The sequence below is a fragment of the Cornus florida genome, unplaced genomic scaffold (assembly GCF_030987335.1).
Source record: "Cornus florida cultivar Cherokee Brave unplaced genomic scaffold, ASM3098733v1 CherokeeBrave_3.0.0_Hap2_Chr08, whole genome shotgun sequence".
NCBI classification, from domain to species: Eukaryota; Viridiplantae; Streptophyta; class Magnoliopsida; order Cornales; family Cornaceae; genus Cornus; species Cornus florida.
Genome location: NW_026775578.1, coordinates 60,042,620 through 60,058,764, shown reverse-complemented (window position 1 = coordinate 60,058,764; position 16,145 = coordinate 60,042,620). Strand labels below are relative to the sequence as shown.

At 34.4% G+C, this 16,145-nt stretch overlaps 1 protein-coding gene across 1 annotated transcript; it reads right to left on the bottom strand.

Annotated features, from left to right (window-relative positions):
* Positions 1–5,443: 5,443 nt before the first annotated feature.
* Positions 5,444–15,412, bottom strand: LOC132270358 (receptor-like protein EIX2). The gene is made up of 2 exons (XM_059771537.1): positions 15,321–15,412; positions 5,444–6,878 (listed from the first exon to the last, which is right to left on the bottom strand). The coding sequence occupies exons 1-2, from the start codon at positions 15,410–15,412 to the stop codon at positions 5,444–5,446; spliced, it is 1,527 nt and encodes a 508-aa protein (XP_059627520.1).
* Positions 15,413–16,145: the final 733 nt, after the last annotated feature.

Genomic DNA, 16,145 nt, shown 5'->3' with positions numbered 1-16,145 from the left:
TGAGGGTTTCAACTGTGGATTAAGGATCAGACATAGGAGAAGGGAAGGTTGAGCGGTAGGAGGCTTGACGGTAGTCATGATCGTTGGAAAACTTAGGAAGACAGCGACGAGGTTTTTATTCAAAAACCACAGAGGCAAGTTCTTTCTTTTCTCTCTCCCGTTGCCTATGTTCTGTGCATCCTTAGATAGTCTCTAGGGTTTTAATTGATTATTAAATTGAATCTTAGATGCTTATTATATGCTAAAGCAATTATCTGTATACGTGAATTAACTTTGTTACAGTTCATGCAAGTTTGGTTTGGTTACAGTGTTTGCTCTTCCTAAGCATGTTTGATCGGTGAATGTTCTAAGGTTTTTATTTAATGCAAATTGACATAAGTAAGAGTATGGGATGATTCTGGACATACTTAGGAATTTTAGGAATAGTTTTAAAAACAAACGGAAGGAGTGGAAATGGCTGATGTCGAAGCAGAAGGTCGGAAACAAGGCTGGAATGGACTGGAGGCTCACGGAGAGGGAGAGAGCCGGCTCTGGGAAGCCAAGAGCAGGCTCCCACTCTTCAAGAGCCGGCTCTAAGATGGTATAGAGCCGGCTCCATGCATATAAGAGCCTGCTCTCAAGTTTCAAGAGCAGGCTCTCTCCTATTTTGACGTATTTTATTGTTTTCTGATTTTCTGGGCACGTTTGGATGATTTTAATTCTTTCAAACTGTGTTGTGAGGGCACTTGGGGTTCTTAATTTAAACTTCAAGTGTATTTAAACCTCTTATTGCATAGTTTATACATTTATGCTAAAGTGTTAAATAGTAGGAAAGTAGACAACTTTTCAGTACTGTTAACGGTTAGAGGAAAGTTAAATTACGTAGTTTTAATTCAGTGATTGAACAGATTATAAAAACAAGTCATGTAGATGATTTTGGGTATAAATAGGACTCTTAGGTTCAGTATTAAAGATGAACAGAAGGTTGGGAATGGCCGGAGACGAAGCTGATAGGTGAAATGGAGCAGAATTGGATAGAGGAGGCTCTAAGCTTTCAAGAGCTGGCTCTATGGTGCAAAGAGCCTGCTCTATGGTTTTGAGAGCAGGCTCCCTTGGTTAGGTTTCGTTTGGTTGCATTCTGGAGCTGTTCGGGCACTGTTTGGGCTATGTTTGGAATTCTAAATTGTTTCAGGGACTGGACTAACAATTTTAAAAGTAATTTCAAGGGATTTTAGGCTCTCTAATTGCATAAGTTAGCCTATTATAGGAATGGAATGAACTGTGTGAAATTTAGACGATTCACATACTCTTAACGGTTGGAAGAGAAGTAATTGCTCAATTTTTAAATGGGCAATTTAAGGAATTATATCATGATTTAAATCTTGTTTTAAATGCACATTAGGGTCATTTACTTGATAAATTTGATTTATGCACACTTTGGAGTATAATTGCTAAATTAATAAACTAGTTTTTGCAATTACATGAATTAGGATTTGAATTAATTGCTGCAATATTATTCATTATTCTGCAATTACTTAGACTATAGATTTGGATTTTAATTGCTAAACTATTAAACTGTTTATGCAATTACTTGGATTAAATGCTTGGATTTTAATTGCTGGATTATTAAATTGTTTATGCAATTACTTAGATTATGGATTTGGATTTTTATTGTTGGACTATTAAACTGTTTTAGCTATTACAGGGATGGTATTTTGGGATTATAGTTGATGTACTGTTTAAATTCTGTTTATCAACTATTTGGATTATGTGGATTTATTTGATGAACTGAATGAGTTGTTGCATCAATTATAGATCATATGCATTGTATGCACCGGTATGGGACGGTGGCATACGGAGGGACGGATTAGATCAAAACGCTAATTCCTACCCATTCATACATACGGAATGGATTAACTAAAATAGTTAAATCCTACATGGTTTCATGTCCTATCAACTAAAATAGTTGAACGACATATTGGATAGTTGTTATATTTCTGTACTAGAATGGATAGGGATTTAATTAAAACACTTAAATCCTAATTTTATGTCGTGTCATGGCAACGAACAGTTGAGCGGCACTACATTGGTTTGGATGGGAATTTATATATATAAATTATGGTACCGCGATCTGAGCTTGAGTCTCATTGTCGACGGTTAGGGAGCGTATATGCAGTAGGATGCATAGCTAGCTATGTTGGTTGAGGTATACCCTGTTAAGCTTAGGTAGTCATGCCCAATCAGGTGCATTTTGTATGTTGCCTTCTATTCAGGTTGAGACCCTCAGCATAGTCTAGTGAGAATCCTGTAGTGTGGATATATATTTATCTATTACAGACTATATAGATATGGTTGAGACATTTAGGATGTATCTGCGTATCGGGTCTCTATTTGGATTATAGTTAGGATAGAACTTGTTCATGGGCCTGACCCACTATTATTTTTCAGGTAACGGATGGTTCCAGGTCTTAGAGCTTGTTCGTGCTGAGTAGAGACGGCTTCTCATCCTTCCGACGACGTAGGACTTTCTTCGGGATTTAGCATTGGGGTTCTTCAGTTGTTGATTTCAGTGTTGGAGTTTATTAGGGGTCCACCAGATGGATTCCCGAATTGTATTAGAAATGGAGAATTTAGATGTATCAGAATAATTCTTTATTAATAAAATTTTATTCTAAGGTTTCAGTATTTGGATTATCATTCTAGTTTCTTTTTAGCAATTTAGTTATTCCTATTTTCTTAATTGTATTCTGTGTTCGTTTATTGCTAATTGGTTTAATATCCTCGGGTAATCAGGCGTGGGCCTGGCCAACCCGCATCCGGAAATCCGGGGGTATCATATCAGCCGATTCGGAATTTGTCAATTCTTTCTTCAGAATCGGCAGAGAAAGTGGTTTTTGAAAAACCTTTGTTAGCAATGACTCAACAACTCGGGCCTTTCTATATTAAGGTATGGGTAGAAGGTCAACCTATTAATCGAGTCTTGGTAGACAATGGCTCGGTTCTGAATGTTATTCCAGCAAATACATTAAAGAAACTCGGCAAGAGTATGGAAGATGTATTCCTACTGACGTAGCAATTTGTGGTTTCAACGAAGGATCTACTAGCACTAAAGGAATCCTTCCTTTAGAAGTAGAAGTTGGAGGTAGGACATCTTTTGCGGCATTCTTTATTATTGAATCCACGGCTTCCTATAATTTATTATTAGGCCATGATTGGATTCATCCAAATATGTGTATTCCATCATCGTTACATCAGATGCTAATTTTTTGGGATGGAGAAAAGGTAAAGATAGTGAATGTTGATGACAAGCCATTTGTGGCAAAAATATACTCAGCAGATGCTATTTTGTATGATGAAGAATGTGTTCCTATTTGATTTATGGGGACAGGAGACAATGGAAGACCAACATTGGCAACCATAAGAAGAAGTCTTGCCAATCGTGAAATTGGTGAGTTGTAGCAGGAGAATTCTATGCCGAAGGTAGAGATCCCTCGGCTTGCTATAATTGAAGAAGTTGTTGATGGAAGCGAAACTTGAAAGGGAAGCTGCTTGGCAGCAGGCCTTTAGGGCCACTTGCATTAGGCTACAAGCATATATAGCCGAGAAACGGCTAGAAAAAGAAGTAATAATAGAGCCAGGACCATTGGTTAATCTTACTGAGATTGATCGATGCAATAATGAAAAGTTAGATGCAATTCAGTTGGAAGACTTGGAATTGGCACCAGCTAGGCTCGATGATCTTAAAGCAGAAACTCAGGATCCATTAAAGGAGGTGAATTTAGGCACTGACGCAGAGCCGAGACCAACTTATATCAGTGCACTGTTAGAACTAGAATTATAAGCCGAGGTTATCGGCATGTTAAAGGAATACAGTGACTGTTTTGCTTGGAATTATGAGGAGATGCCGGGTTTATCCAGAGATTTGGTGAAACATCAGTTGCCCATTAAAGATGGTTACAAGCCATATAAACAGCCACCTCGTCGAATGTCTCAAAAGGTGGTAGACAAAGTCAAGGTGGAAATTGAACGATTGTTGGATGCTGGCTTTATTTGAACTACAAGGTATGTTGAATGGTTATCAAATATAGTCCTTGTTATCAAAAAGAATGAAAAATTACGTATATGTGTCGATTTCTGAAAAATAAACTTGGCAATCCCAAAAGATGAGTATCTAATGCCGATAGCCGATCAACTGATTGATGCGGCTGCAAAACACGAAGTTATGTCTTTTATGGATAGACACTTAGGCTATAATCAGATTTATATAGCCGAGGAGGATATCCCAAAGATAGCTTTTAGATGTCCAGGATCGATTGGAACTTTTGAATGGGTAGTAATGCCTTTTCGGATAAAGAATGCCGGTGTTACATATCAGTGAGTTATGAATTCTATTTTTCATGATATGCTCAGCAAGTTTATGAAAGTGTATATTGATGATGTAGTGGTAAAATTAGCAACAAAAAAGGAGCAATTGGTTCATCTTAAAGCATCCTTTGAGAGAATGAGGGCTCATAAGCTAAAAATGAACCCAATAAAGTATGCTTTTGGAGTATCAGCAGGAAACTTCTTGGGTTTTTTTGGACACCAGAGGGGAATAGAGATCGACAAGAATAAAGCTATGGCAATTATTGATGCCAGTGCGCCGAGAAGCAAGAAGTAATTGCAGAGATTACTTGGTCAGGTGAACTATCTCAGGCGATTTATTACTAATACAGCTGGTAAGTTACATGTGTTTTCCCCGCTACTCAAGCTGAAGCCGATGGAAGAATTCAAATGGGATGATACACATCAAATGGCATTTGACTAGATTAAGAAATACTTATCGACCCCTCCTACCATGATGCCGCCAAAGAAGAAATAGCCGATGAAGTTATATTTATCGGCTGCTGAAGAATCCGTTGGAGCTATGCTATCACAAGAGAATGAAGCGGGAAGTGAACAAGCAATATATTATCTCAGCCGAGTTTTAACTCCAGTCGAGTGTAGATATAAAAATTATGTTTGGCTTTGTATTTTGCAGCAATGAAATTAAGAGTCTATATATTGCTTGTTTTGGTTTATATTGTTTGTCAAAAAGATCTTATAAAATATATGCTATCAAAGCCATTAATTACAGGGCAGATCGGCAAGTGGGCGCTGGCACTAATGGAGTTAAACTTTACATATGTTCCACAAAAGGTGATTAAGGGGAGAGCATTGGCAGATTTTCTTACCAATCATCCCTCGCCTGAAATTGAATCACAAGTATTTGATAAGCTTGACTCGGCAACCATATTCATGACCCCTTGGACTTTAATGTTCGATGGGTTAAGTACCAGTGAAAGCTCAAGAGTTGGCATCGTCATAATATCCCCAACAGGGAATCAAATTTCATTTTCCTTCTTTTTGGATTTCAAGTGTTCAAATAATCAAGCCGAGTATGAAGCATTAATTATCGGCTTAGAAATCCTGCTAGAAATAGCAGTCAGCGACGTCCACATTGTGGGAGATTCAAGTTTGGTGATTCAAGTACGTCAAGTTGAAAAGGAGGAACCCAATTGGAGCTCATGCTGAAGAGCAGAGAGTTTGACCACGTATACAATTTCTTCAATTTTGACAGTTTGGCAAAACTGGCTTCGGAAACAATGCCTGCTAAGGAATTGTCTGCTACATTTAGTTCCTCTAGATTTGAGAGGAACCCCATAGTGTTTGGCAAAGTGCCATTCAATTTATTATAAGAAAGATACAAGAATCTCAAGGACGATAAGTTTCCAATAGATGCTGGAATGGGACTAAACAATTTATTAGCAGAAAGATCTAATAATCTCAAGGACGATAAGTTTCCAATAGATGCTGGAATGGGACCATACAATGAATTCCCAGAAAGTGAGAGAAATTCAAGATGTTTCAGTTGCCCAAGATCGTCTGGGATTTGGCCATATAGGGAATTATAAGATAGATCAAGAGACATAAGGCTACGAGTGTGATTAATCAACAGTATCTTCCAATTGAAATGGTTGTACGAAAGATCAAGGACTTTAAGAGACGTGAAATTAACAAAAGCAAGAGGTGGAATCATTCTCTCAAGTTGGCAGCTGAACAAATGTAGTTGTGAAAGGGAAGGAAGCATGCTCACCTCTTGAACCCAATTGATTGCTCTGTGAAGGTCGATCCCACTCATGTCAAGGCATTCCAAGGAATGAAGACCAGCAATCCAACTAAGGTCATCAACAATAAGCTGATAATTATAGGATAGATCAAGATAACGAAGGCTCGAGAGGTTTCCAAGTGCATGAGGAATCAGCCCTTCGATTCCGTACATGGACAAATCTAGCACTGAAAGGAAAAGAAGCTTGCTAATGGATTGATGCCAAGTAGCTGCCTTGTGAAGGTCGATCCAACTCATGCCAAGGTACTCCAAGGAATGAAGACGAGCAATCCAACTAAGATCGTCAACATAAAGTTGATTATTATAGTTTATATCGAGAACACGAAGGCTCGAGAGGTTCCCAAGCTGATGAGGAATCAACCCCTCAAAAAGCACATGAGAGAGGTTCAGATATCTCAAACTTGGCATGGAACCGAAGAAACTTGGAATAGTAGAACCACTGAAATTGTTGAAGCTCAAGTCCAAGTAACTCAGAGATTCTAATTCCACCAAAGAGGGACTAATCTTCCCACCCAACTGCTGGGTCTCATCATACCCCGGGTAGTAATTGTAGTAATTGTATGGATTGGAGAGGTGAAGGTGGATGACTCGACCAGTAACATTGTTGCACCGGACTCCAATCCAAGTACAACAATCTTGCTCTACAGACCATGAGGATAGCCGGTTTGAAGGGTCCCAACTGATACTTTGTTTGAAGCTTAGAAGTGCTCTTTTCTCCTTTTCACTGCAAACACCTTCATCTGGTTTAATCCTATCACATAATAACAATAGCCAAAGCAAGAGAAGCACAATGCGGGTACTCATCATCATCATCATCTCTCTGATTACAAATTAATGAAAGCGAAGTAGCTGGTGATCAATTAACAAGCAAGTTCAAATAACAAGTAGCAAAAACTCAATCATTTATGCATAATTGCTCTAAGCCTACTATTCATTAGTCAGGACCACTATAGAGGACAATTCCCTCTCTACTTTTTTTTCCTTTTTTAAAAAGGAAAAGGAAAAGGAAAAAAGAAAAAAGAAGAAAAAGAAAAAGTCTTGTTCAAAAAGAAAAAGATAAGGATAAGGAGAAGTCCTTTCAGAATCTTCTACCACAGGACGTGCATCCCACAGTTATCGATCATGGTCAATCTTGGTTTTTTTTTGCAACTACGATTTTACTAAAAACCTCTCAATTTTATAAAAAATCACTTTATTAAAAGTGATCATTTTCAAATTTCTACATTCTAAGTTACGCCCTCGTGCCGGCAAAGTCCCAATCTCCATTTTCAAGTACAAAGCACGATTTTACTAGAAACCCTTAAGTTCAATATCTCCTCTACATACATTCTAAGTCCACACCATCATGCCGGTGAAATCTCAGTTTCCATTTTCAATTCAAGACATGGTTTTACAAAAAAAAAAAAAAAAAAAAAAAAAACCTTCCATTTTCAAATTCTACTCTATATTTTACATCTTCAAAACCCAATTTATTAAAAGTCGTTATTTTCTAATCTCTACATTTCAAGTCCACTGCCATACCGGTAAACTCTCGATTTCAAAACTGCATTTTAAAGTTCAAAGCACGACTTTACTAGAAACTCTCAATTTCAAAACTACAGTTTCAAGTTCAAAGCACGATTTTACTAGAAACCCTCCATCTCAATCTCTACTTTTACATTTTACATCTCTAAAAAAATTATTTTACTAAAAGTGGTCAGTGTCAAATCTCTACATTCTAAGTTCACACCGTCATGTTGGCAAAATCTCAATTTCCATTTTCAGATACATTTTTAAGTTGAAAGTGCGATTTTACTTTAAAACCCTCTATTCCAATCTCCACTCTACATTTTACATCTCGAAAACCTACTTTATTAAAAGTGGCATTTTTAAATCTGTACAATTTAATAAGTCCGCGTTGTCATGTGGACAAAATCTCAATTTCTATTTTCAAGGTCCGTTTTCAATTCAAGAAATGGCTTTACTGAAAAACCTTCCATTTTCAATTTCCACACTATATTTTAAATCTTCAAAACCCACTTTACTAAAAGTTGTTATTTTCTAATCTCCACATTTCAATACATGGCGCCATGCCGGCAAAAACTGAAGGTACATTTACTATTCAAGACACGGTTTTACAAAATATATAGGGATAATTCCATAAAAAGGGGTTTTGGGAGTCAAAAGACAAAAGAATTGAGTCAAAATCAAGTTTTCCAAATTAATGGAATTTGATGTAAGTCTGATGTGGATATGGAAAATTACTATATATTATCTTTTTATTATCATAATAACTTTCTATTATTGTTATGAAATTATGCTACTAACCCTTTCAAATCTAGAGAGAGAAGAGAAACACATCTATGTCAATCCTCTCAAACTCTCCTTCTCTACAGCTCCTCTTTCCTCAAACTCCCGAATCACACCGTCAAAATCACTATAAAAAAAAAATAAAGTCAAAATCCACTCTTCTATTCATTTTCTTTATAAATATCAGTTCTCAATGTTTTCCTTTCTAACTTTGATTTCTTCCTCTATTTTACTTATTTATTTTTAATTTCCTTTCTAAGTTCTCAATGTAATTTCTTTCTAACTTTGATTTTCCCCTCTCTTTATTTCTATTTTATATATTTATTTTAATGTAATTTTTTTATTAAAATAATGAAGTTTCATAATTATTAAAATAAATTTACTAAACAAATAAAATTGCCATTTAAACCCACACTAATAAATATTATAGTATTTGATTATCTCTATTCTCTCTCACTACCACTGCCAAATTCAAGATCTTCACAGTATATAGATATATAAAAATAAATAAGTTAAATAGAGGGGGAAATCAAAGTTAGAAAGGATATTACATTGAGAACTGATGATTTATAAATAAAATGAATAGAAAAGTGAATTTTGACTTCATTCTTTTTACAGTGATTTTGACAATGTGTTTCGGGAGTTTGATGAAAGAGGAGTTGCCATATAAGGAGAGTTTGAGAGGATTAGCATAAATCTTCTCTCTAGATATGAGAGGGGTAGTAACATAATTTCATAACAATAATAGAAGGATATTTTGGGAATAAAAAGATGATATATAGTAATTTTTCATGTCCACATCAGACTATCATAAAATTCCATTAATTTGGAAAACTAGATTTTGACTTCATTCTTTTGTCTTTTGACCCTCAAAACTCCATTTTTATAGAATTATATATAAAAAATCTTCCATTTCAATCTTAACATTTCCATACACATCTCTTTAAGCAGTTTGAACAGTAAGGTTTGAACAGTGTATAACCTGATTTCTTACACGGTAAGTAGTGTAATGTTTTGCATTTTTGGCATTTTCCTTATTTTCTTATTTATTTTATTTCGAATGTCGCGTGTATTCCAAGTGTTATTTAGTACATATTTTTGAGTTTTGAACTCTTAGAAATGCATTACAGGTCATTTTGTCATTTTTGAATTTTCAGTCCGAGGTCCTGTGTGGCCCTAAGGCCAGATTTTCGTGCTAGCTCGGAAACTATTTTGATATTCTTTTCATCCACTTATATATTGTAATACCCCTCGTTTTTAGTGGATATTAAAATGATTTATTTAATTAATTTTATTTACATTTTAATTGATTATGTGGTTATATGTTTATGTGATTAAATGATTTAATTGTTTTATGTGAATTATGTGATTTATTTGTGTGTATTTCTTTGATGTGATTTAATTTGTTTGTAATTATGTGTTAGCTTACATGTTTAATTGTTTATGTTATTTTACTTTATTTTTATTTAAAGGAATGGATTTGGGTTAGTAATAATGGACTAACCAAATGGGTATCATAAACTACTTAAATAGAAAGCCTGAACGGGTAATGATTATAACTCATAAATGTATTTTAGATATATATATATATATATATATATATATATATATATATATATATATATATATATATATATGTATTACTAAAAAATGATCACGTAAATAAAAATCTACATTGAATAAATAATTGGTATTTTATATATTCTTTTATCTCAAAATAAATAAAATTGACTTTAATTTTGAATCTTCCAAAACAAAAAATGAAAGAATAAAAAGATTGACTAACTAATAATATTTTTTAATCAGAGTGATTCCTTTTAGAACAAAAATCATTTTTAATTAGTATTTAATTTTTTCTGTTGATTTTTTTTTTTTTTAATTGATACTTACATACACATGCCTCCACCGAGGCTCGAACCCCTGACCTCCCTTTAGGAAGTAGAAGCCTGGTATCGCTGGCCATTAGGCTATTGATATCTTCAGTTGAATTTTACCGAATGGTGATGCGACTTTTTATAATTACTCTGTTTATATTTATGTTAATCTTGTTATTTACTTACTAATAATTTAGTTTCAATTATTGTATTGAATATGTTGGACAACTGATATTTTATTATTTTATCCGACATGTGTGTCTTTTGTGAAAGGTTGTGTCATTTATATGAACGTTTGTGTCCTTCAATAATTGATGTGTTAATTCGGAATAAACTTATTAATAACAATAATGTAATTTAAAATCCTCTTTAATTGTTTTTATTTTAACTTATTTAAGTTCATATCCTTCAATAATTGATGTGTTATTTCGGAATAAACTTATTAATAACAATAATGTAATTTAAAAATCTCTTTAATTGTTTTTATTTTAACTTATTTAAGTTAATATTAAATTAATAAAATTGTATACAAATAGAAAATAATTTAATTAGAATTAATTTAGATTAACGGAATAGATGTTAATACAAATTTATCTTTTGAGTGTTAACTATTAATACAAAGAATAAAAAAAAGTCACATAACTATTAATATGATTTATATGAGGGTCTTAATTATCTTTCTATCTGACTTTTAAAAGGTGTGTTTGTCGTTAAGATTGTAACTCATTAAGTAGTTTAGTTCTTCTTTTATAAGTTACGTAAACAATAAATAATAAACAACATAAAAAATAAAACTTTGAAGTGATAAAGAGAGTCGGTATATGATTATTGATACATGAGAAATAAAAAAATACATAGAAAATTTTCTTTTAAAAACAAAAAATCATGTTATATTTATTAATATATTGCAAAAAAATCTTAAAAAATGATCCAAGAGAATAAACTCTATGAAATCACAAAGTCCTAAAAAAATTAAAAGAATAGTTCTAACCATTTATTTCAATTTGCATACAAGTCTTTCGAAAGAGAAAATTTTATTTCACAGAGATGGTAAGAGATGATGGGTGATAGGGATGGATTCATATACACATTTTATTATGTTAAGAAAATAGTTTATCGTGAAAGAAAACAAAAATGAATTCTCACCGAACATGTATTTCAATTTGGATAAAACTATTTGTATATAGGAAAATATAATATAAAAAATATACGTTAATAATAATGACAACTTTTCACAACAATCGTGACAACTCTTTTGAGATAACTCTTCAAAAAATATTATGTTAAGATAACTTTATATTATATATATATATATAATGAATTTGCAAATTCTCTACCAAACACAATTAATCAAGAACATTTATTTTACATTACATATAATAAAACATAATATAGGTTACATAAAAAATAAATAAATAAAGTCTTGATGATTCTACTTTGTTTAAGACCATGGAGAATCTTCCTTTGATGGATCCTTCTCTTCACTAACTTATGTGGATTGTCTCTAGTAACTCAGTCAACCTTTGTATTTCTTGTAAAATATTTTGAAACCAATATCAATTTTATAATTTAACTCGGACAATATCCTTTCCCACAAATAAGATGGTAGTGAAGTAGAGCTACATGTTGTAGGATTGTCCCAAAGTAGTAGTCTTTTTTTGGACGTACTTCTTTTGGTGTCATATGTACTTTCTTACCATTTTCTTAAGGTTCCATCTACAGTGTCAAACATTAATTTGTTAGAAACATAATATAGATCATATTTATTTTATTTTATTTGACAAGAATAAATTACTTCTGGATTTTGAAATACAAAAAATAAATAAATAAAATAAAATATTTAAATATGAATTGACACATCTCTAAATTTGAGCCAAAATCAATAGTCAACCATATAGATTTAGGTTTACCATATATGGTTTTAGTTTACTTGCTGTCCATATATGTTGTCTCCTATATAAATCCTATATAAACCCCTATATATTCTTATACCTATATAAATTCCTATTTATTTTTATATTATTTACATCAATACAATATACAATATGTCTCTCTCATTCTTATATTTAAGAGTGTTCTTGTAATAGCAACTTTTTGGATATTTTCCTTATTTAGTGTGTTTTCGACTTCTTCCTCAAAAAATGATGGAGATGAAGATCAACAAACAATGCGCCGCAAATCTTGCAAGACTCGATAAAATATCCAGGTTAAAGGTAATACTTGACTTAGATTTGATCATCAAATGGCTCAGACTTATGTTTTGAATAATTCCAACTTTTCTCAATGATTTTCAAAATTGGAGATTTTCATAAAACATTGAGCATCGATTGAAAAGCCGATCCTTCAAGGGAACTTCAGATTCTCTCGATTGAAGACTGGATTAATCGAAGCAAAAGATCCGAAATGATGAGAATTCGTGCTGGTGTAATGAACCCTGGTTCTGCTTAGAAAAGATTATATCGATTTACTTTTTGTTTTGCCCCATTTTTTAAAACTTTTGTTAGTAATCAGGGTTCAACTTCGATCCTACGTGATTGTAACTTGGTCAAATTAAATTAACATCTATAACCAAGTAGTGCTTTCGTATAGTTAAACTTCTGTAAAATTTATTTGAATAATGAACTTATTTGAACAATAATTACTTTTAATCACTTAAAAAGTCTGTCTCCTGTAATGAATTGTACTGTTGTGAGATCGAATGTTGAGATTGAATGTATCTCTGTTCCGTTAATGGTGGCTGAATTTAAATGCTCATCCGAATGAATTATCGTTCATACTTTTCCCCTCCTGTGGTATATTTTTTGAAAAGGTTTTTTAATAATGCTGTTCCACAGTCCAGGGCAAGATTGGGAGCATAGAATGGTATTCCAGTTCTTAACTCCGAAACAGTTGAATGAAGTTCATCATTTACTTTACTATATGCCTTTTACAGAAGAAGATTAGAACTAACAAGTGCAGTCTCCAGTGGTCCAGACTAATCACAACTCAGTACACAACTATACGTGTCAAGTTTTTTCAGATTTTTACTTACGTGTCATGTTGTAATTAACAAGGACCATATAATAATTTCTCATGCATCTCCTCCATAACTGTTTCAAAATAGCAACTTTCTTTGACATATTCTGATGTGTGTGTGTGTCTATATATATATATATATATATATATATATATATATATTTTTGTTTGCCGGAGGGAAGCAAAATGTAAACTAACACTTCCTTCATAAGGTTTATTGCACATACAATAAAAAACTCAGAAATGTTACTGTTGGAGGAGAAATTCACGCGGTCCGATACGACACCGTTTTCCTGCAAAGAAGAGAATAGAAGATCGATGAATCTTGACGGCACCGGTGTGGTGCCTGTCAAGAGCTTTCTGACGATCAAGTCAGTCATCGGAGGTTTGTCATACCTTTATTGATTGGTAGGATCTCATTCTTATAGTCGCTCTCCCTCAATTCATTTGCGGGATCAGAAGAGATCTGCTTGTGTGAGATCAGAGGAGATCCGTTTGTTGCCAGATTTGTCGGGAATATGATTTACCTCTTTGACTTCCTCAAATTGTGCCAAAGTTATCCTTATCCTATTGAATCATGTCATCTTTCATTATCCTTAATAATGAAATATTATCATTCTTATCCAATGGAAATATTATCGTTCAAAAGTCGAAAAAGTCTGACGATTAGTCAACACTTAGTTGCCTCTATCGTTAGATCAAGGTAGGTTAGGTTTATTTTTCCCTATCAGTTGCCCCATTCCCAAGCTTGCTCATCTAGCTTTGGGAATGTGAAATTTTTATTTTTATTTTTTTTTTTTTTTTTTGCCCTTAGCACTGTTCTCTCGGGAATAGTGCCGCGGGTACTGTTCACTTGAACCGTAATTTTTTTTATTTATTATTATTTATTATTATTTTTTTTTTGCATTCCCTTGGATAATCTTCTCTGGGGTACTCTTCCCTTGGGTAAGGTTTTTTTTTTTTTTGATACCCTTGGGCACTCTTCCATTGGATAATCTTCCCTTGGATACTATTCCCAATGTGGAATTAATACAGATATCAAATCAAGGTTCTGTTTTAGAAGGGCATGAATTCAAACCCATGGTCAATAACTCTTTAGTGATGTAAAACTGGATTTTTCTTTTAAAAATTCAATGTACTAGTTATAAACTTTGTGGGTTTCAGTCAGCCCATCCCTTTGGCAAGAAAATAAATTTTACGAGCTTCACTCAGCTCGTCACTCGTTTAATAAGGGAATGAGCTTCACTCAGCTCGTCGCTTTAGTAAGAGAATTAAATTTTATGAGTTTCACTCAACTGATCCCTTTAGTAAGAAAATTAGGTTTTACGAGTTTTACTCAGCTCGTCCATTTAGTAAGGGAATTAGATTATCGGGAATGCCGAGTCCTATTAGCTAAGCATGCATGATGATTACTTTCTTGCCCATTTTAATAAAGGAAGTAGATTTGCTCGAGCGTTGTGAGCTCGCCCTTTAATAAGGGAGTAGTTAACCCCTCGTCTCTTTACCGAGGGAAGAAGATGAAGTTGACCCTTCGTTCTTTTATGGGAGAAAGAGGTGTAGTCTGAAGGAGGGTGACCCTTTTAATACGAGAGGTAGTCGTCTCGTCTCTCTAGTAAATGAAAGAAGCTTCAATTATCTCACCCTTCTGTGTAAAGGGAGTAGTCGGATTCTTGTCCCTTTAATGAGGGAAGAATGTGTTGTTGGCCCTTGATCCCTTTAATGAGAAAACCTTTAATAAGGTGTAGTCGGCCTTTTGTCCTTTTAATAAGGGAAGTATTACCACATAGGTAGGTAACTGAAAACGTAATATTTATTGCTTAAAAACTAAGGGTCATCCATCTCATTGGTGATGGTGACTTTATTGGAAAACAAAATTACATGTGAAGGAGCTACTCTCCAAAAATTGTTAGTCGGTATACTTATTTAAGTCCTTCTCACGATATGTCCTATCGCTTTGGCTGAAGAATGATCTCTTATAGTTGGTATCATTTTCATCCCTGGCGAGAGGAGCTGACCTCTTTTTGTCCTTTCCTTCCTTTCCCTTTTGTGCATTCATGGCGTCTTCAACGTTCATGTGTTTCTGCGCTCTGATCAACAACTCTGCCATGCTGGTGGGAGGTTCTTTTGATAAGGAGAACAAGAATCTGGAGGTTTGGAGTCCTTCCATGAAAGCGGTCAAAGCCACCATGTCGCCACCTCTTCTACCTACAACATCTCTGTGTTGAATCGGGTGATGTATTCCAGGATCGACTCTCCCTTTTATTGCTTCACGGTAAGCAGGTAGGTGGCCGGCCTCCTATGCCTCTGACCTGCAATGAAGTGACTTACAAATTGCTTACTCAGTTCTTCGAAGGTGTTGATGGTTCTTGGCTTCAGCTTGTTGAACCAAACTCTTGCCGATCCCTTAAGTGTAATGGAAAAAGCTCGGCACATGATTTCATCTGGCACAACGTGTAAATGCATAAGAGCTTGAAAGGTCTCCAGGTGATCGAGGGGATCTTTGGTCCCATCGAAGCTTTCGAACGAGGGCATCCTAAACTTGCTAGGCAGGGGGCATTTCATAACGGCGGGGCTGAACGGCAAGTTGGTCCTCTGCACCGGGTCATCTATGGCGGCAGGACCTTTCCTTTTTATAACCTGCATTACATCTTCCATTTTCGCCTTGAGATCCTTGATCTATAGGTTGAAATAGGTAACTTTCTCTGTCTTTTCCTTAACACAAAAGGTTGTGCTTGTTTGAGGTTGGGGATTCCGTGGAGGCGGGGAAGGAGGTTCTCTGTGTCGGTTTCCGACTTGGCTTTGTTCTGCCTCAAACTTGTGAAGAGGATTGTTTTCTCGGT

Excerpts from the sequence above, each read along its gene's own strand:
- LOC132270358 (XM_059771537.1), bottom strand. The coding sequence starts at position 15,412 with ATGGCAGAGTTGTTGATCAGAGCGCAGAAACACATGAACGTTGAAGAC. Across the intron at positions 6,879-15,320 it reads GAAGGAAAGGACAAAAAGAG|GATTAAACCAGATGAAGGTG; the intron begins GTCAGCTCCTCT and ends ATTATGTGATAG.